The 19,722-nt window shown below is 54.2% G+C and overlaps 2 protein-coding genes across 2 annotated transcripts in view; one reads left to right on the forward strand and one right to left on the reverse strand.

The window, feature by feature from the left end:
- WASF2 (WASP family member 2) overlaps nucleotides 1–9,170 on the forward strand; it is a 74,988-nt gene extending 65,818 nt beyond the window's left edge. The window contains exons 7-9 of the mRNA XM_077775938.1: nucleotides 1,049–1,204; nucleotides 2,608–3,122; nucleotides 5,149–9,170. Coding sequence (XP_077632064.1) covers nucleotides 1,049–1,204; nucleotides 2,608–3,122; nucleotides 5,149–5,306 — 829 coding nt within the window. The 3' untranslated portion in view covers nucleotides 5,307–9,170. The remainder of the gene's footprint in view (nucleotides 1–1,048; nucleotides 1,205–2,607; nucleotides 3,123–5,148) is intronic.
- A 7,159-nt stretch (nucleotides 9,171–16,329) lies between these two features.
- GPR3 (G protein-coupled receptor 3) lies at nucleotides 16,330–19,490 on the reverse strand. Its single transcript, XM_077775761.1, has 2 exons — nucleotides 19,435–19,490; nucleotides 16,330–18,363 (listed from the first exon to the last, which is right to left on the reverse strand). The coding sequence occupies exon 2, from the start codon at nucleotides 18,353–18,355 to the stop codon at nucleotides 17,366–17,368; it is 990 nt and encodes a 329-aa protein (XP_077631887.1). The 5' UTR covers nucleotides 18,356–18,363; nucleotides 19,435–19,490; the 3' UTR covers nucleotides 16,330–17,365.
- Nucleotides 19,491–19,722: the final 232 nt, after the last annotated feature.

The following is a 19,722-nucleotide window of genomic DNA, read 5'->3' on the forward strand; positions in this document are numbered from 1 at the left end:
ACTCTGAGGCCAGAATCTTGCACGTTCAGAATGCCAACTATCACGTGCTTGGTTTTTGTTGTTTTTGTGGGTGTGGTATGGGGCTGGTGAAAACAGGACTTTGCCTCCCATTTTCCTCTTGTCCAAGAAGTTTGGGATCGGGCTGCATGGCTGGCCTACCTGGCCGTGCTCCTTGGTAAACCTGTGAAGAGATGTGCCAAGCCTGCAGGGGTCCGGGCCTTGGGGATTTTCTGCATCAGACCATCATTTGATTTGTTAGTTCTCCCCAACTCTCTTCTCCCTGGGGTCTGAGATGAGTTCTTTATAACCCAGCAGTGGTGGAGAGAAGGGGGAGCTGGAACAGAACCAGCCGTGTTTTGCTAGCTGCTAGTTGGTGGATTTATGCTCATTGGAGGTTTGTTGTTCACCCAAGGCCCAGTGCTCTGGGGCACAGGTTTTCATGAGGCACAGGCCCTAGCGCCCTACTTAAATTGGCAGCTCGTTGTGTTGGATAAGCGACCTGGCAGGGAGACTGTGTCCAGCCGCCACACAGCAACTTACATTTGTCCTCAGCTCGGTTTTGCAATCAGATGCCTCCTTGGCCTTTGCGTACTCCAGAGGCTTTCTGACCTCCACACCAGGCTGTGTGCCAGTCACGTGTTTACAGCTTACCAGCCTTGGGGCTTGGCTTTGCCCTTTGCCACAAGACAGACTTCGGGATTTGGGTATAGGCTGCTCTTAACATTTGGGAGAGGATTTAAAAGAACTGTTGGGTTTGCCAGAGCCGACCGGTACTGGGAAAGGAACGGCATGGTTTTGATTATCTGGGTTTGACTCCGTTCCTCTAAATCCAGCAGAAATATCTGGGAGACATTTAACAATAGATTTTAGTCCTAAATTTTAATCCGGAATTTAGTCCTAAAATTAAATTTCAGAATTTTATGTCGGGAATATTCTTTCTTCCTAATAGTTTTTGTATCAAATGCATTTTTGTGGGGTCGCTTAAAAGAACATGAGCGTATCCTTCACACTTTTTAAATGACTGTTTTGGCATTGGGTTCATTGTCAGATATCCGCCCATCTTGGTGTACCAGAATGGCAGTATTGGCTCTGTTGAAAATATGGATGGAAGCAGCTACCCACCACCACCGCAGTCAGATTCCACTTCTCCACCTTCTCCTTCCTTCTCGGAGGACAGCTTGCCTCCCCCACCTGCAGAATTCAGGTAAATGGTGTCTCTTCTGTCTTCTCTGGGTGGTTACACACTCACAAGAACAAAATAAGTGTTCCTCAGGGTACCGGAGTAGGCTCAGTCTGTACAGCATGCGACTCTTGATCTGAGGGTTGTGAATTCGACCCCCATCTTAGGTATAGAGATTACTTTAAAAAATAAAATCTTAAAGAAAAGAAAAAAGAACAGGATTGCCTGGGTGGCTTAGTGAGTGAAGCATCTGACTCTTGATGTCGGCTCAGGTCATAATCTCACGGTTTGTGAGATCAGGTGCCACGTTGGGCTCTGTGCAGACAGCACAGAGTCTGCTTGGGATTCTTTTTCTCCTCTTTCTCTGCCCCTCCGTTTCTTGCTCGTGTGTGTGCTCGCTCGCTCTCTCTGAAAATAAATAAACTTTTTTTTTAAAAAGTACAAAATGTGTGTTCCAAATCCAGACCAGGATCAGTAAAATAACTTTGGTCAAGTCTGTCTAGATAATTGAAATGATTAACATTAAGTGTTTATTAGGTGCCAGACATTATGCCAGACACCTTCTATGTTGCTTAATCCTCACATCAGTCATCCTGAGCTAGGTACCCATTTTACATTATAGGGAATGGTGAGGCACAAAGAGGTCAATGAACTTACCTGAGGTTGCACAGCCAGTAAGAGGCAGAGCCCTGGTTGGGAAAGCAGGTCATTCTGACTGCACAGCCTGTATTCTTAACTATTAGCTATACTGGAACAGATAGAGATCACCAACTTATCTCTTACTTTTCTTACTTAGCTTTGACTCAGCATGAGTTAAATGAGTGGCACATTCATTTCCCATCTCTGCTGACCCTCAGATCCTCTTCCCCGCTCATGGTTTCCCACATGAACACTGAAGGAAAATTTCCCTAACTCTGTATCCTGCTCAGATTTGCTCAGCTTGGCTTGGGTTTCCTGCCCTCACAATGACTGGTGAATGACAGTAGCCTGAGGAATAAAGCCCAGTGAGTGGGTGATGGTTTAGATTTTTTTTGCATGCCTTCTTGGTCCCAGATCTAGGATCAAATGGACTCTTCCTCCTAGAGGAGGGCTCAGGAGGTACTTTCCCTTGGAAAGCTGAAAGGTTTGAGGGGGACCTCAGAGATGACCTTGGCTAACCCTTACCTGATATAGAGGAATCCCAGTCTACTTCTTTCAAATAGTTTTTCTCAGTTTCTACTTATATTCCTCTGCTGATGAGAGCTCATTACATTACCAGGCTGCCCCATTGCATTGGTGGTCTGTTCTGACCATTCTCAGGTTTTTCTGTTTGAGCTACAATGAAGTAATAGTCAACTGAAATGAACCTAGGCTCATAGATAAGCTTAATTAGAGGTGGGTGTTCACATGCTGAGAGTGATGGTGGGTCTCTTTCTGTGTCCTTTCAGCTGCCCTGCAGACAGCAACCAAAGAGGGCCCGGCTTAGCTGGACCCAAAAGATCCAGTGTGGTGAGCCCAAGCCACCCACCACCGGCGCCTCCTCTGGGCTGTCCTCCAGGCTCCAAACCGGGGTTTGCTCCACCCCCTGCTCCTCCACCTCCACCTCCGGTGCTGGGCGTTCCACCCCCGCCCCCGCCTGGAGGATTTGGTTCTCCGGGGACCCCACCACCACCTTCACCCCCATCTTTCCCTCCTCACCCCAATTTTACTGCCCCTCCGCCGCCTCCCCCACCACCTGCAGCTGACTACCCGACTCTGCCACCACCTCCCTTGTCCCAACCAGCGATAGGCGCACCTCCTCCTCCCCCTCCTCCCCCTCCTCCGGGGCCACCTCCTCTCCCTTTTAGTGATGTGGATGACCAGCCTGTTGCACCACCACCTCTTGCCGATGCCACCAAGCCTAAGTCCTCCTTGCCTCCTGTGAGTGATGCCCGCAGTGACTTACTTTCAGCCATACGTCAAGGTAATTCCCAGTGCTGGGTCCGGGGCCATGAAGTCTTGTCTTTCTGCACCCAGGATCACTGATTGGAGGGTGGGCTAGGGGTTCTGTGCCCTTCCCAGGAAATAGCTTTCATTAGGTGGGGAGAGATTGGGAGGGGCTTCAGGCCACAGATCAGCCTGAAGAAAGGCTTCGCTCTAAAAATAATAAGAGATTTAGATTTCTTTCCACCTTCGTGTAAAGGAGTCTTAGGGCGCCTGGTCCTCTACCAAAGTAGGTAGAGCATCCGACTCTTGATCCCAGGGTCATGAGTTTGAGTTCCACATTGGGTGTGGAGTCTACTAAAAAATTTAAAACTAAAGGATTCTTGGGGTGCCTAGACTGGCTCAGTCAGAAGAGTATGTGACTCTTGATATATCGGGGTCATGAAAATAAGTGACGTATTCTTTTTTTTTTTAATTTTTTTTATATCAGACTATTTTTTTATTTATTTATTTTTTTACAAATAGTTTATTGTCAAATTAGTTTCCACATAACACTCAGTGCTCATCCCCACAAGTGTCCTCCTCCATGCCCATCCCCCCCTCCCCCCACATCCATCAGTCCTCAGTTTTTGTCAGCATTCAAGAGTCTCTCATGGTTTGCCTCTCTCCCTTTCCCCCACCATTTCCGCCCTTCTTCTCCCCCTTGTTCCTCCGTCAAGTTCCTCCTAATCCTCCTATACGTGCAAACATATGATATTTGTCCTTCTCTGCCTGACTTATTTCGCTCAGCATAACACCCTCAAGGTCCATCCATGTTGCTACACATGGCCAGATTTCATTGTTTCTCATTGCCATGTAGTATTCCATGGTATAGATAAACCACATCTTCTTGATCCATTCATCTGTTGATGGACACTTAGGCTCTTTCCATGTTTTAGCTATTGTGGAGAGTGCTGCTATGAACATTGGGGTACATGTGCTCCTATGCCTCAGCATTTCTGTATCCCTTGGGTAAATTCCTAGCAGTGCTATTGCTGGGTCATAGGGGAGTTCTATTGTTAGTTTCCTGAGGAACCTCCACACTGTTTTCCAGAGGGGCTGTACCAGTTTCCATTCCCACCAACAGTGTAGGAGGGTGCCCGTTTCTCCACATCCTCGCCAGCATCTCGAGTTCTCTGATTTGCTCATTTTAGCCACTCTGACTGGTGTGAGGTGGTATCTCAGTGTGGTTTTGATTTGTATTTCCCTGATGAGGAGGGATGCTGAGCATCGTTTCATGTGATAAGTGACGTATTCTTAACTTGGAGTCTTTCAACTCCTTGAAAATGGATGCTCTGTGTGTATTTGCATTCATTTTGTGCCCCAGAGAAAACCAAGCATCACTACCCCCTAGAAGGTACTTCTCTGGCCAGACTACATCATGGCCTTGCCCTCCACTTTTGTGCCTTTCATATCCTTCCTTCCTTCTCTCTTTACCCCTTTCTCACCCCATCCGTCTCCCCGTTTTCTCCTATCCCCTCCCTCTTTGTCTCCATCCCTCCCTTCCCTACCTTTCTGTGTTCCCGCCTCATCATCTGACCTGTGGAGCATTTATTCTGTTTGAGTCAGAGGTCAGTCTGGTCCCAAGGGGTTAGAGTGGTTTCTCCTGTGTGTGAGCCTCCTGCAACTGAAGGAGTGTCTGGAGGAGACAAGTTGGGGCAGCTAAGCTCTGTGATAATCAATAAACTGGGCAGACTGAGTGCCCACTGGGTGCCGGATGGTGGCCACTCCCAGCTCAGACCCTCTTGAGAAGTGCTGTCCTCACCAGCCTGACAGCGTGGAAACTGGAAAGAATGGCAGACTTCCTCTCCGACATGCCTACAGCTCTAGGGCCAGAATTGTATAAGCCTTCATCTTCTTTTCTTGCTTCCCCCCTTCTCTCTTTGCTCTTCCAGAGGGTTTTTCTTTTTCTTTCCCCTTTTCCCCATACTCCAGCCACCAGTAGCCACTTTGCCTCCCTCAGTCCCACATGGATTCTGAGATCGACTCACATTCTGAACCCTTCTTTCCCCCCCGCCCCCCACCAGGCTTTCAGCTGCGCAAGGTGGAGGAGCAGCAGGAACAAGAGAAGCGGGATGTTGTGGGCAACGACGTGGCCACCATCTTGTCGCGTCGAATTGCTGTGGAGTACAGTGACTCGGAAGATGATTCCTCTGAGTTTGATGAGGACGACTGGTCGGATTAACTCTTTCTGCCTGCTCTCCCACCTCCTTTTTCTTTCCTCCTGCTGCCTTCTTTGATGCCTATCCCAACAGTCCAGTGGGGGGAAAGAGGGAAGAAAAAAGAATTTCAAGGGGCCAAAGCCTTTCCTGAAGCAACCAAAGATATATCCAAGTGCTTCCTCCAAATCAACGTATATTTTCCTGTCTCCCCGTAGTCAGGTCCCGTGGGGCTCCTGAGATTCAGTACCTGAGATGTTCCCTCTTCCCTTCAAGTGACTGTTGCATATTGAAAAGAAGGAAAAACTCCAGAGCAGATCCCTTTGATTGGGTTTAGATTGGATTTGGTGCCTTCCCCTAGGAGCCACTTTCAACTGTGGTCTTCTTCCAAAATCCTTACCCTTTGAATAATGGGAGCCATCTTCTCGTCCTAAAGCCTGCGTGGACATGGCCAGCCCCTTTTCCCATGCACTGAGAGGGCAGAGCAGGCCACACGGCCTAGCAGCCAGACTGCTACACCTTTTTGCCCTGGTCAGCAGGGTGAGCTGCCATTTGCTAAGCTATCTCTATGTCTGGATGCCCTTTACTAGGAACCATCAGGCCCTAAGGAGCGTCTCCCCATCTGCCCAGAAATTGTGCCTTCCTGAAGGCTGAACTTGTTGCCTCCCTCCCAAGCTCCCTGTCCAGAGTGTGGTGTTCAGGTGTCCCTTAAATGTCCCTCCCTCACTACCAGGTGCTTTAGGCACCACAGCCCAGTTCAGACCTCTAATATCCATGACCAAATTAGCCCCAACATGCTGGGGTCTCGACCTCTGCTAGCTTAGAGACTCCGAACTGCAGGACTGGAAGAATGGTAAACAACTTGAAACCTCCCCTCTCAATGATGCTGAAATCTGGACATGGGAAATGACTTGCTCCAGGTCACACAGTTGAATGGTGACAAACCTGGAGCCCAGAGTTCCTCATTCCAAGTCACCTGTGCCTTCTGGAACCAAGTAGTGGGCACTTGCTGGAGTCTAGACCTCACCATAGGTGGGGGTCCCAGTAGGGGGCCTCAGAGAGCGTGCCCGGCCTGTCAGTGCTGCTCAGACCCTTACAGGCTGTCTTATAATTCTTTGCTCCCCCTTTACTGTCACCGCTGAACCACATGGCCTTGGGAGCTACCCTTCTGGGAGACCAGGGGTAGTGAGAGACGGAAGGGGGTAGGCAGCTTTGACAGGTGTTGTTTTCAATTCCTCTGCAACTCGTCCCCTTTTTATTTCCCCAATTTAAGCATAGGTTCTGCCAGCTGTAGAAACTTCAGTCCCTCAGGCTGGCGGCTGCCGCAGGTAGCTGCCTAGGGGGGCCTGGCAGCCGTGAGGAGGGCTGAAAGGCAGAGGGGCTCTGGGTCTTGTTTCCAGCTCTCTCCTCACTGCGTGCAGTGATGTTCCCTCCCTCGCTCCCCCTCTTTCCCGAGCTAATACACAGGTGCTATTATTCAGAAAAAAACTGGTCAGCTTTGGCCAACAGTGAGGTTTCTTCTCTTCTGCCCTAACTATTGTGTAGCCTCTTATGCTGAAACCAGCTTCTCCTGGCTTCTCCAGCCTTCAGAGCCCTGAAACAAAGAGAAACAGGATCTGTCTCTACCCAGCACAGCAAATGGTTGTAGTAATTGCCAAAGCCCTCCTAAACCCCTCCGGCTTGAGGAGTGTGTGTAATCACCGGCACTGCCGCCGTGCCCTGGCTGGATGCTCCCCTCTGCCTTCTTTCCTTGAACTCTGGTGTGGTAACCGAGCCAGTAAGGACCAGCATGCCCTCCTGCTAGGGCGGCTCCAGAATATAGCCTCCTCCCCCTCCCCAGATCAGGTGTCTGTGTCACAGGGCTGGTGCCGTGCTACAGGGCTGAGCGGACCTAGCTGCGTGGTGCCCCTGCCTTGCCTCCCTCCTTGCACTTTGGGAAGCTGAAGGTGCTTTCTTCAGAACCCTAAAATGGCTGTTGAAGGTGCCCCTGGCTGCAGCCCAGCAGTGGCTGGAGGGGCAGGTAGAGGGCAGTGGTTCTCCCAGATAGGAGTCCTGGGGCCTGGCCAGGCCAGGGTTTGGGCCTAATGGCTTTGACTAAATTACCCCCATCCCCCTCCTTTCCGGAAAAGGGGGAGCCAGCGCCACTTGCTATCATTCTGCTCTGACCTTGAAGGGGGCGGTGTTGGCCTGCCTTCTGGAATGGACACAGTCCGCCCTGTAAAGGGCTGGGGGCAGGAGCGGGGGTGGGGGTGAAGGGGGGGCACTGCCTGCGGAAGGTAGGATTAGATCATTAGCTCAGTGACCTCCTAGGGTTTCGATGTGCTGTGTTCTCATCCTACAGCTGGTTTGGTAATGATCTGCAAGTCCCGGAGAGCAACAGCACAGCTCTGCCTGACGCTCTCATTAAAATCTATGCAGCCAAGCTCGGTGCTTTGTAGCAGCCGGCCTTGCGAAGCCTCCTCAGCTCTGGGGGCTGGGGACCCAGTCAGCCGAGAGGCCCTCTGGGCTCTATTTATGCATATGTGCACCCCCCACCCAAAAAAACCCCAACTTCTTTAAACCCAGAGCCCTTTAAGATGATAAAGGACCCTATGCAGGTAATTGCGTGTCTTTGGAATCCTGTAATTGTAGAATGCAAAGTTTAGTGATTATTTAAACTGGGCCAAGGCTGGTAAGGGTACGGAGCAACGGCTCATAAGGACTCTTAAGCTCTGAAGCCAAGGAGCCGTCTCCTCTCCCTGGCCTGCCCAGCCCAGGGGACCTGCCCCCATTCCTGTGGCCCAGGGACCCAGCCTCCACTCGGCAGTGTCAGAAGTGACTTGTGGCTTTGCCGTGGTTGTGAGATGACTACATTCCAAAGGAGCAGCTCCGGGGAGGGGGCAGGCTCTGCAGTCCCTTGGAGGGCTCCGAGCAGCTGGCCCGAGCTCCAGCTCGCCTCCAGCGGAAGCTCAAGCGCCCTCAGAAACGACCCTGGCCAATGTCACCGCAGAGCTGAGGCGGTGTTGTCAGGGCTAATGTGAAATCTCTTCCCGTGGCGCCGATCCTCTGGCTCTGCAGCGCCAGCTTGGACAGATTGAGGTCTCTGTGGCTTTGGTGACCCTGCTTAAGCATTCCCACCGTGTCCCAGCTTGGCTCTCCGCCTGCCTCCCTCTGCAGCCCCCCTCACCTGACCTCGGGGCCTGGGGAGGGGGCCGGTGCCCCAGGGCGAGGGGCTCTTGCTCCAGAGAAGTGTCAGGCTTCCTGGGGGCATGAGGCTTTGAGCTCTGCTGGGGTCCAGCATACCTGGGACCAGGTTTTGCCAGGAGATTGTGCCTCATATTGTGTCTCAGTGAGGGCTAGGGAACAATTCTGTTATTGTATTAACTTGACTCAGTTAACTCACTTGAGAAACTAACCAATTTTTACTTTCTGTCTAGAATGATGTACATGTAGGAGAGTGAGCTGTAATGCTCCCAAAGTGCCTTGTTTTCTCTGATATAAATATATTTATAAGTACCTATTCCGGTGGATTCTTGGTTATGTTTGCCACATCGATTTTAGGGAGTGGGCCTATTACATAGCAGAGGAATGGTCTGGAAATGGGTCCCTTTCCCCTGAGAGTGGGAAAGGAGATTCAGTTAGAGACCTGTGAGGGTGGGGTTAAACCACCCCCCCACCCCCCACGGTGACCCTTTCCTCTTCCCCCTACTCCTCCTCTTAGGCCCTTAGGAGGATGTCCAGTTTCTTAAAGCCCTGCGGCTCCAAGCCTGGTCTCATTTGTTGCCAGGTTCATGTGTGGACCACATTAGCACCCCGTGACCTGAGGACTCCATGTAATGATTTTATGTATACGTGCGAATATGTAAATGCCAACATTTTAAATAATTTGATAAAGTCTTTGTAGCTACTGAGCCACCTCTGGTGTGTGTGGGTGTGTATGCGCATGTCTCTCTGTCTCTGATGGGCCAAGTGACCAGACGGGGGCAACACTGGTAGCCGCAGGTGGCGGCCAGAGCTCTGCAGGGAAGTCTCGCGTGGGCGGGGCTCCAGGAGCAGGAAGCCTCTGGGTCGCAGTGGTGTGCCCTGTGTGCGAGGTGGGGATGAAGGCCGGAAACCATTTTGGCTTAGGAGGAGACCCAGGTTGGGGGACCTAGAAGGCCAGCTCCCCGGGCCCTCCGCGGCTGGCTGAGGTGGGTGTGCGGGGCCCCGGGGAGACAGGCTGCCGGCCGCCTCACCGGGCAGGAGAGCAGCACCGTCCCAGTGCTGATACTGCTTCCCAGCATCTGGCCGGCATCTTGTCTGCCTCTCGGGCCCAAGCAACTTACCTTCAATGGAATGATTTTCGGTAGAATCCGATAAAAAGTTGAGGCTGCTGCAAGCCCCTTCTCCCGCCTGGGAAGGCGAAGGGGCCAGGTTTATTTCTGACCCAAAAAAATGACCTACCCAGGAAGCAACGGTTGTTCTGAGCACAGCTGCTGCGGGTGACTGTCCCTGGGGGTAATTTATGGGCAGACACCCAGTTGCAGTCGCGGGCTCCGCAGCCTGCAGTGGGGTGGCCCTGGGCGAGGGGTGGGAGCAAGGTTGGCCACTGCCGGTCACGCCTGCTGTTCAGAGAGCGAGAGTCACCCACTGGCGTCCCAGGAGAGGGGGCAGAAGTTTTGAATTGTCAGCAACTGCTGCGCCAGCCGCTCTGAGCTCATCGCTGGAGGTGGGGGTGCAGGGGAGGGGGCGCGGGAGCCGGCTCGCCCCAGCGGAGCCCCTCGCTCCACCCTCCTGCTCAGGCCTGTGTTTAGTCAGCACTTGGCTTCCCGAGGCCGGTGACTGACAGGCAGCCAGACGCCCGCCCTGGGAGAAGACAAAATGGTGGTGTGGGGAGCCGCCCTTGCTGGGGAAGTGGAAGGGAGGAATGTGGTTCTGGGAAGCGGCGGCCCCGGCTGGCGTTCCGGCTCCTCCACTTGGAGCTGTGACCCCGCGCCTCACCCCTCAGGGCTGGTCTCGAGAAGAGCGAGCGTTTGCTGAGCGCCTGCTACCTGCTCAGGACGCCGCACCCTTTATTTCAACCTCACGAGGGAAGGGTCCCTCGTTGTCCCCGTGAGGAAAACAAGTCCAGAGGTTGAGTTGCCTAAGACCACGTGGCCGGCCAGCAGCAGAGCCACAGTTCACGCACGGGTCTCTCTCAAGCCAGAGCTTGTGTCCTGTGCCCCACACAACTTGAAACGGCTTTCTGGACCTCTCCATCTAGAGTCCAGGTCTTTAGTGTCGTCGAGGGCACATTAAGGTTTTCTGGTCTGGGCTGCCCCCCCCCATCTGGTGCCCAGTTTTACAGGTGATGGCTGTTTTCTTCTTTGGAATCAAGTGGGCTGGACTGAGGGCCCAGCCATCCCAGATCATAAGAATTGAAAATGCCTCGCACCCTCAGCTGCCCGGGGGGCCAAGTGGGTTCCGTGGGTGTGGGCCGGGGCTTCCCGCAGACGTGGCTCGGTACACGCACGCACACCTGTGACGGTGCCCACATTTATGCACAAAGACACGGATGCACACACAAGACACCTATACATACGAGTGGGCACACTTGAGAACCCAGGCCCAGGGACACGTGCACGCACCGTAGGCAGAGCCCTGCCCTTGTGCAAACAAGGACGCAGATCCGCACGCACACAGTTGCAGGAACACATCATCGCCAGCAAACCTCGCACGGTCCTCAGGAGCCACCCCTCCCCTCGCGCTGCCTCCGCCAGTTCCTCACTGCCCCCTCCTGGCCGCCCAGCGGCCAGGGCAACCGGGCACGGTTTCCTGCAACTTCTGTTCCCAGGTGGTTGTCAGCTAGTTCCCTTCCTGATAATGAGGCTGGGAGCAGTTTCAGGTGCTCCGCGTGGACTGCCCCGCAGCCCCAGGAGATGAAGGTGTCGAGAGAGAGAGAAGGTCTGAAGCCGGAGGACCAAAAAAAAAAGAAAGAAAGAAAGAAAGTTCTCACATCCACAGGAATGTCTCATGGTAGAATTCTCAGCATGTTGGTGGCAGGAGTCCTGCATAGATCCCCCCTCCCCCCCAACCTCAGCAGTCAGCCATTCTGCCCTTAACCTTGGGAACTGTGCACACACCTGCTCACACTGGATACATATTTAAAGAGAAGCAGACTTCATGGCTGAGAAGTCAGAGGTCAGGTCTTTTAGCCCCCACCTTGCTGCTCCCTCTCTGGGCCTCAGCTTCCTCACGTATTCGATGAAGAGTTAGGTTGACCATGATGTATGCGACCCCTCCATCCTGGCCTCTCACCATCTTGGGAAATAACACCTCTCCCAAACATATGTGCCCGAGTAAATTACATCCATGAACATGACCCTATGGATTCTTTAGGCCAGTCCTGGGAGGATTACCAACACGAAGCGTTTCAGTGCTGTTTTACAGTTGAGGAAACAAAGCACAGAGAGGTACACCAACTTGTCCAAAGTCACACAGCAAGTTGGCAGCAGGCATGGAAATAGAAATCCTCTACTTACAGTCCCCAAGTTCCCTACAAGAGGGTAGAACACCCTGTGGGCTCAGACCCAGAGTCCAGGAGATAAGAACAACAGAGATCAAGCCAGAAGCTCTGCTCTTTTTTTTTTTTTTTAAAGTTTATGTTTTTAGTAATCACCCAATGTGGGGCTTGAACTCACAACCCCGAGATAAAGGAGTCACATGCTCCACTGACTAAGCCAGCCAGGCATCCCAGAAGCTTTGCCCTTCTGTCTGGAGCCCTGAAGACTGAGGGGAACCCAGCGGAGGTCCCAGGGTTAGGCATCATTGAGATGGAGACTGGGAAACAGCAACTTGCACCCTGGGTGGGTTCTGCCACCCCCCATCCCTACCAGCACACTATGCTGACCTTAGGCTTCCTCTGCAGAACCGGAGGAGGCCATATTATTCATCAGGATATGTGCACACACACACACACACACACACACACAAGTGGTGCGTGCATTCATGCCTAGACTCCACGGCTGTGCACTCACATGTAGATGTATGTTCATATATGCCTGCAAGTACACTTAGTATGTTCATAGGCATGTGTAACGTGTAAATGTTGGCAAGCCTGTATATATGTGACTGTGTGCTTAGGTGAGGTGTGTTTGGATGTACATGTATAAATGGTCTCTGTATACCTGGCAGGTAAATTCATGTACATGTAACATGTTTGCACACGTAGCAGGTTCATGAATGTACTTGGGTGTATGCAAATACATGCATTTGTGTAAAAAAGCAGAGTGAATCGTATCCATGCACATGACTAAGGAGCAGGTGTAAATGTGTGTGCAGGGAAGGTTTCATGTGACTGTGTACACATGAATCATAGGGGTGCCCTCCCAAGGGAATATGATGTCAGTGTTCACCGAAGCTCTGGCTCCAGCCAGGGCCTGGGCTCACAGCACCCCCACCCCACCCCCGCACTCTATTCCCCAGACCCATCCTGCTTGGCCAATTTGCAGCCTCTCGCTCCCAGCTCTGGAGAAGGCCTGCAGCAAAGTCAAGGGGCTGGTGGCCAATTAGCGAGGGGGTTAATCAGGGATCTGGGGACCCCCGGGGGGCGGGAAGCTGAAGGCAGGCATTGGGGTTGGCAGGAGCACTCGCTGCCTGTCATGGGGGTGGGGTAGGGGAGAGACAAGGAGAGGAGGCTGAGCCAGCCTGATGTCTGGAAACTGAGGGTCGCCTGTGAATTCATGATTACTGAGCACCGACAGCAGCGGGGAGCCTGTGTGACACTGTGTGCAGAAGGGCATATATACATGCGTTCAAGTTCTTGAATGCGGTCCTATCTGCAAATATGTGTACCTGACCAGATAGGTACCATCTGTATATACACGTGCAGTTTTGTGTCTGTATATATGTGGTGTGCAATGGTGTGCAGATGGGTGTGGGTATGCACGCGTGTCTGGACCGTTGTGCACACATGTATACAGGGGTAAGCCTATGTGTATAGTCGCGTGTGTGAGGGCATGTACATACACTGAAGTATGTACCTCTGCGTGCAAAGGTGCACATGAAGTCGACATGACCTATTAGCATGTGTGCAGTGGTATATCTGTGCACAGTGTGTATGTACCAGTGTGCGGATAGGTCTGGGTATACACACACGTCTGGATGTATGTGCATATGTGTGTGTTCTCCCTGAATGGCCAGGGGCCTGGACCCCCACCTGTGTGCCTGTGTGTGCCCATGTGTGTGTACTCATGGGTTTGCTGGTATAACAGGTCTCAGCAGGGAGGGAGCTGGGGACTGTGAGGCTGGCCGGCTCTGGGAGAGACTCTGACAGACGCTGAGACTTTGCCGCAGCCCCCGGCCCCAGGAGCCTGTTTTCCAGCCCGCGGAAGCTGTGAGCCCGTGAACTCATCTTATATTAATAGCTGCTGTCTCCTCACTTATTGCAGGGAGAGGCGGCCATGGCCCCAGCGGGGGCTCAGCACTCAGGGCTCCTCCCCTCCCCCACACAGGACCTGGGAAGAAGAGAAGGAAAGATGGGCCCTAGGGCCTACCCAAGCAGGAAGGCAGGGCTCTGGACCCCAGCCCTCACCTCCCCCAATCCAGGGGAACCCCCTGCACTGCCTAGGTCACCCTCCCAAGCCTCTGTAGATGGGTGGGATTGGCATGGGGTTGGAAAAGTGCCAGGGTCTTGGAGACCCCCCCCCAAAAAACCACACATACATATATGCACCCAGGCGTGCAGCGCCGAGCGGCTCCAGGCTGAGCACCAGATGAATTGAGGCTGAAAGAGACATAGAAGGCTTCATTCTGAGAGGACGGGCATGTCCCTTCTCTCAGGGACACACAGCCCTGCCTTCAGAGGCCACCATCCTGACAAAGAGGTCAAGACCTCTACAATGTTTACTCGGGAAGTGTAGCAAGGTGTGTTGTATAAACCACATCTTCATGGCCATAGGACTTAGCCAAGGAGGCTTCTCGGAGGAAGAACAGGGTAGGGGAACAGGGAGGACCTCAGCTGGATCTACAAAATCCCGGAAGAAGCCAGACAGTTCCACCGCGCACACAGCCTCCGACCGCAACCCCAGGGGCAGATTCAGGTATCCCTCAGCGTGGGCCTAGAACCCAAGGCAGACCCCAGATGCAGGCTCCCAGAGATGCCTCGGATCCACCACACAACCACACCCGCACAAGCCGAGGAGGACCCCCAGCACGGGGTACCCCCAGGCCCTCCCAGACAAAAAGGCTTCGGCTCTGCTTAGCCCTGGATACTGAAGCTGGGAAGGGGAGGCAAAGGGCGGAGCCTGGACCCCCTCCTCCTGGTCTCCCCTGGTGGCGGCTCCTGCAGTAAGGAGGCCTTTCTGCACACTGCCTGTTCCAGAGGTCTGGGGGGAGTCTGGAGACCCCCAACTTCTCCCCAGCCTGGGGAAAGGGCTCCCTGTCCCAGTTTCTTTGCTTGCAGTTTCTGAGTTGCTCTTGAAACTCACTCCCTTACCCAGGAAACGAACAGATTTGGAGTCCAATGGACCTGGGTTCACATCCCAGTTCAACTCTTCACTATGTGACTTTAAGCAGATCAAATGTCCCCTTCAGTGAGGCCTTTCCTGGGAGCCCTTGTTTACAGAGTACACGTACTCCCTGTGCCCCTTTCCTACTTTGTCTCTGAGAACTTTTCACTCCCTGACATTGCCAAATCTTAAATTCATCTCTTTATTACTGTCTCCCCGAGCTGAAATTCAAGTTGTCCATAAGGACAGCAGTGAATGAATGTGGGCCTCCACTCTCAGAGCCTCAACTACCTCTTCTGTAAGATGGGAAGAGCAATGATACCACCGAAAGGGCCATGGTGATGTGTGAAATGTTAGCTTGGCAACGGGGGAGGTGTTTGCTCGGTGGGGGTCTTTGCCCCCCGCCCCCTGCAACCCCTACTGGGGACCTACCAGGAAGGTGGGGAAAGAAAGACTCCACCTGACCTGACGGTGCCTCCCTGCTTTGTACTTGCACCGGAGTTGTGTCTGCCCTCCACCAGCTCTGAGCCAGGCCCTGCTGGCATGTCCACACCCCTTGGAGTCCTGTGGCCATTGTTGGGAAGGAGCCTTGAATACTAGGTGAAAGAGCTCTGGCCAGAGAAATGGAGAAAGACCTGAGTCCTAGCCTGGCACAGCTGTGTGGGTTTGAAAAAGTGGTTGTTCTTCTCCGGGCCTCAGTCTCCCCATCTGTATGATGGAGGGATGTGCTCCGACGGTCCCATCTCAAGGCTTTGCCTACCTGGGAGGCCTGGGAGGCTGAGAAGCTTCGCTAGGCAAGCGCTTCCTCTTTAGCCACGCTCCCAAACCTGCCCTTGCCCTTGCCTGGTGAACATACTCTTTCTGGCTCCAAAACAGCCACACTCAGGGGCCTGCACACTCATGTCCTCAAATGCACACAAGGGTGCACGCACACACTTACCATTACTCACCTTTGGATAGAAAAGAAGCTCTTTCAGCTCCAAAATGACCCTATTCTGTCCAACCTCCTCTCAAATGTGGCCTCTGGCTCTGAGAATGAACCCCAGTAGAAATCAGGGTCCAGAACATCCCAAGCCCCAGGCTCAGGAAGGAAGGAGAGATGAGAAGCAGTTGGCCAATAGAGCACAGGTTGTGGAAGTGGATGTTCCCTTGGGCCAGTCACCAACCCTTCCTCAGCCTCAGTTTTCCCATCTGTAAAATGCAGAAGACATTACCTGTGCCACGGGATACTTGTTTGGCATAAATGTGGTAACATAAGTAGTGCATTGACAGTGCCTGGCAGACAGTAAACACCCACAGTTAGAAGGAGCTGTTTTTAAGGACGTGCTTTGAGCATATACTTCATGCCAAAGCTCCAAACAAAAGCTAACATGGGCATCCTCAACCCAAGAAGGGTCTAGCAGCCTGGTCCCCTTGCTTGGCAATGCCCTGGCCTGAGCAGAGAGAGGGGCCCGTTAGATCCTCTCAAGGGGTGGCGATGTCACCTGCCAACCACACGCCACTCTGGGTCTCCAGCTCCCCAGATCCCTCAATAGGCTCCCAGGCCTGGGCTCACCCCACATCAGCCCCACTCTACCCTCTTCACACATACAGACAGAAACAATTATCACAAAATCATTCTTTATTAAGGGATGGGTCAGGGATAGGATTAGGGAAGCACTGGAGGGCCATACCCCGGTTGGCAGAGGAATCAGGTGTTGGCTCACATCCTGCCTCCTCTAGGGCACCGCAGGGTGGGGCTTGGCCTCCAGGTCCTGGCTGGGGCGCTGGACGCCAGGCTGGAGTGGAGTTGGGGTCGCGGGGTCTGGTCCGGGCAGCCTGGCCGGGCTGCAGTTTCCCCCAAACGGCCACCAGAGGGCAGCCGGCCCCCAGCGCAGAGGAATTCTCGGTTGCTCAGGTGATGGCTTCTTAAAAAAATAAAAAACCAGAGGCTGGTGTGTTCTCCCTGCAAACCCGAGAGGGGCGGGCCTGGGGAGAAGGCTCTGGTTTCTATGATCTCTTCGATAAAAAATAAGCAAAAATAATAACAAAATACGTGGTTTCTCTTTCTCCCTTTCCCCCCTCTAGGAACTGAGGTCAGCAATGGGGGTCTGGGGACTGGGGAATACCCTGGTATGGCCTGGATTTCAAGGTGTAGGTCTCTTTTTTCCCCCTTACCACCCATAAATAAATAAGTAAATAAATAAAGTATAAATAGATACTCTTTTTGTGTGTGCACATATATAGAGATACATCTTTCTTTCTCCTATCTAGGCAACTGAGTGACTAACCTCTCTGACTCTTCAGCTCAGAAACTCAAAAGTAAAGTGACATGATTAAGGTCAAGGGAAGGTGAAGGTCAGGGACTCGGAGTGGCACTGTAAAACACCCAGCAGCATCCGGGAACTCCAAGCCAGCTGGGCTGTGGGACATTTCTGAGTGGAATCCCGGGCCACCTGAACATTCGAGAACCATGGAGCCAGCTGGGCCCTGTAGGGATCTGAACAGAATCCTGTGAAACACCCAATGTCCTAGAACTCCAGAACCAGCTGGGTCTTCGGGGTGTGGAGCTGGGGGGGAGGGGGTTGGAACAAAGCCCTGGAGGACCTAACATTCTGGAATTCTGTAGTGATCGGGGCTGAAGGGTCACCAAGATATGACTAGACATCGCTGGGGGAGCGGGATCGGAAGGGGATCTTGGAAGAGGAACAACAGCAGCAGATGGCCCACAGCACCTTCTGCACATCCTGGTTGCGGAAGGCATAGATGATGGGGTTGATCATGGAGTTATAGGTCGCAGGGAGCAGGGTGAGATAGGTGTAGAGGGGCGGGGAGTGGGCATCACCCAGCAGGCAGTAGACAGTGAAGGGCAGCCAACAGGCGGCAAAGGCGCCAAGCACCACGGCCAGTGTGGCAATGCCTTTTCGGGTGGCCACATAGTGGGAGGCGGGCAGCAGGTGCCGCTGGAGGGCAATCTGCTGGGCATGGCGGCAGACGATGCGGCAGATCTGGGCATAGAGCTGCAACATGATGCCAAACACCATGAAGAAGGCAATGGCCAGGACCACCAAATGGTTCTTGGAGAGTGGATATACCACGCCGCACGTGGCCCGGGCATCCAGACAGTTCCAGGCCAGCACAGGCAGCAGCCCCAGGCCCAGTGCGCCCCCCCACACGAGGGCCAGCATCACGTAAGTCCGAGTCACCGTTGTCTCTGAATAGTAGGTGAGGGCATTGTACAGAGAAAGGTAGCGATCGACGGTGATGGCGAGAAGGCTGCCGACGCTGGCGGTGAAGGCCATCGCCAGCACGCCCACCAGCACCAGGCTCATCTCTGCCGAGCCAACGCAGAACACAGCAGCAAAGTGCAGGACCAGGCCCAGGCCTGCCAACAGGTCGGCCACGGCCAGGCTGCCCACCAGCAGGAACATGGGCGCACGGAAGGTGGGAGTGCCCACGATGATGGCCACCACCAGCGCATTCTCACAGGACACCAGGGTGCCCGAGATGCACAGCACCACATCCCAGGCCTTGGGTGAGGGTAGCGGAGCGCCTGGGCCTGTGGGCCCCTCTGCTGAGCCCACGCTGCTCACATTCACGTTGCCTGAGCCAGCGGAGAGCCAGGCCAGGGGGCTGCCTGCACCCCACATCGTGGTACCTGTAGGAGAAAGGCCCTGTGAGAAGTTGGCAGGGCAGGGTGCTGGGTGAAGGGGTCTAGAGGGGATGAGGTGCCACTCAGGATACGTTGTAAGAGTATCTCCTCAGGAGAGCTGGCTGGGCCCCAGTGCCTTGTCCCCCAGTCATGCCCCAGTGCTCCTTCGGGTATGCCTTTGTCTCCCCCACATCCACATCCCCAGGCCACTAGGTCTCCAGCAGGCCCCAGTCCCCTGGGTCTTTTCACTCTCCCTTCCAAGTCCCTGGGTCCTGCAGGCCTCTTTCTCCCATGTGTGTGACCAGAAAAGAACCAGATGAAGGACTACCGTTAGTGGATGGGGGCCCATAGGATCCAGAAGATGCCAGGTAGGCCCAGAACTGGGGAAGGGAAACATCTCTGGACTGAGGGAAGCTCTGCTTCCTCTGGATCAGGATGACGCTCAGTTTCTGAGGCTCACCAGACCCCTCACGATTCTCCGCACTGCCCGCCCCAGGCTCCGCCCCCAGGGAATGCGCGTGAAGCTCCTGCCAGCCCCCACTGGCCACTCCTGGGGTATCACCACCTGGGAACTCAGCCCCACCCCCGACATACACCGGCCCAGACTTCTGTCCTCGCCAGACCCCTATTTCTGCCTGAACCTCTGGGTCTTTGGAACAGACACCCTCTGCTGGAGGCCTGGATCCCTGAGTCAGACCCCTCCTTATGCCCGGACACCTGAATCTTGGGCCTGACTCCACATCCTGCCCGTAAGTCAGGATCCCTATGTCAGACACCGCCTCCTGCTCGGACGCCTGGGTCCCTCCCCCAGATGTCTCCTGCCGGCCCAATCTCATAGGACCATCAGTCCCTTCAGGGCCTCGGGGCCTTGGAGGAGTGCGCACCCCGCGCGGGGTCACCCAGCTGACGGCTCTCAGCACCCGGACACTGGGTTCCCGCCTGCTACTTCAGATTCTGGGCTCGGGGTCTCGACCTCCGACCTCGGCCAGCCGCTGGGAACCTGTCCGCGGGCCCAGTGCCCCAGCATCCTGCGTGCCCTTCCAGACGCCTGGTGCCTGCACGGGGCCCGCTACTCACCTCTCGGGACTTGGCGTGGCCGGGCCGCGGGGAAGCTCTGCTCGGGTCCGGGCGGCGCAGGGTGTGCGCGGACCCGGAGAAGCCCCCGCGGCCGCGGGAGAAGCGGCGTGAGTCACCCCGCCCCGACCCGCCCCCGGCCACCGGTTCGGTGACGTCAGTGGCCCGGCCGGCCAATGAGTGCGTCGCGCTGGGGCGCAGCGCGCGTCGCGCGGCATAGTAATGAGGCCTCGCACCGCCCGCTCCCCCATTCATAAAAAGCGACCGTGGCCGCGGCCCCGCCCCCTCCCC

Source organism: Crocuta crocuta, unplaced genomic scaffold (assembly GCF_008692635.1).
Source record: "Crocuta crocuta isolate KB4526 unplaced genomic scaffold, BGI_CrCroc_1.0 scaffold127, whole genome shotgun sequence".
Lineage (NCBI taxonomy): Eukaryota > Metazoa > Chordata > Mammalia > Carnivora > Hyaenidae > Crocuta > Crocuta crocuta.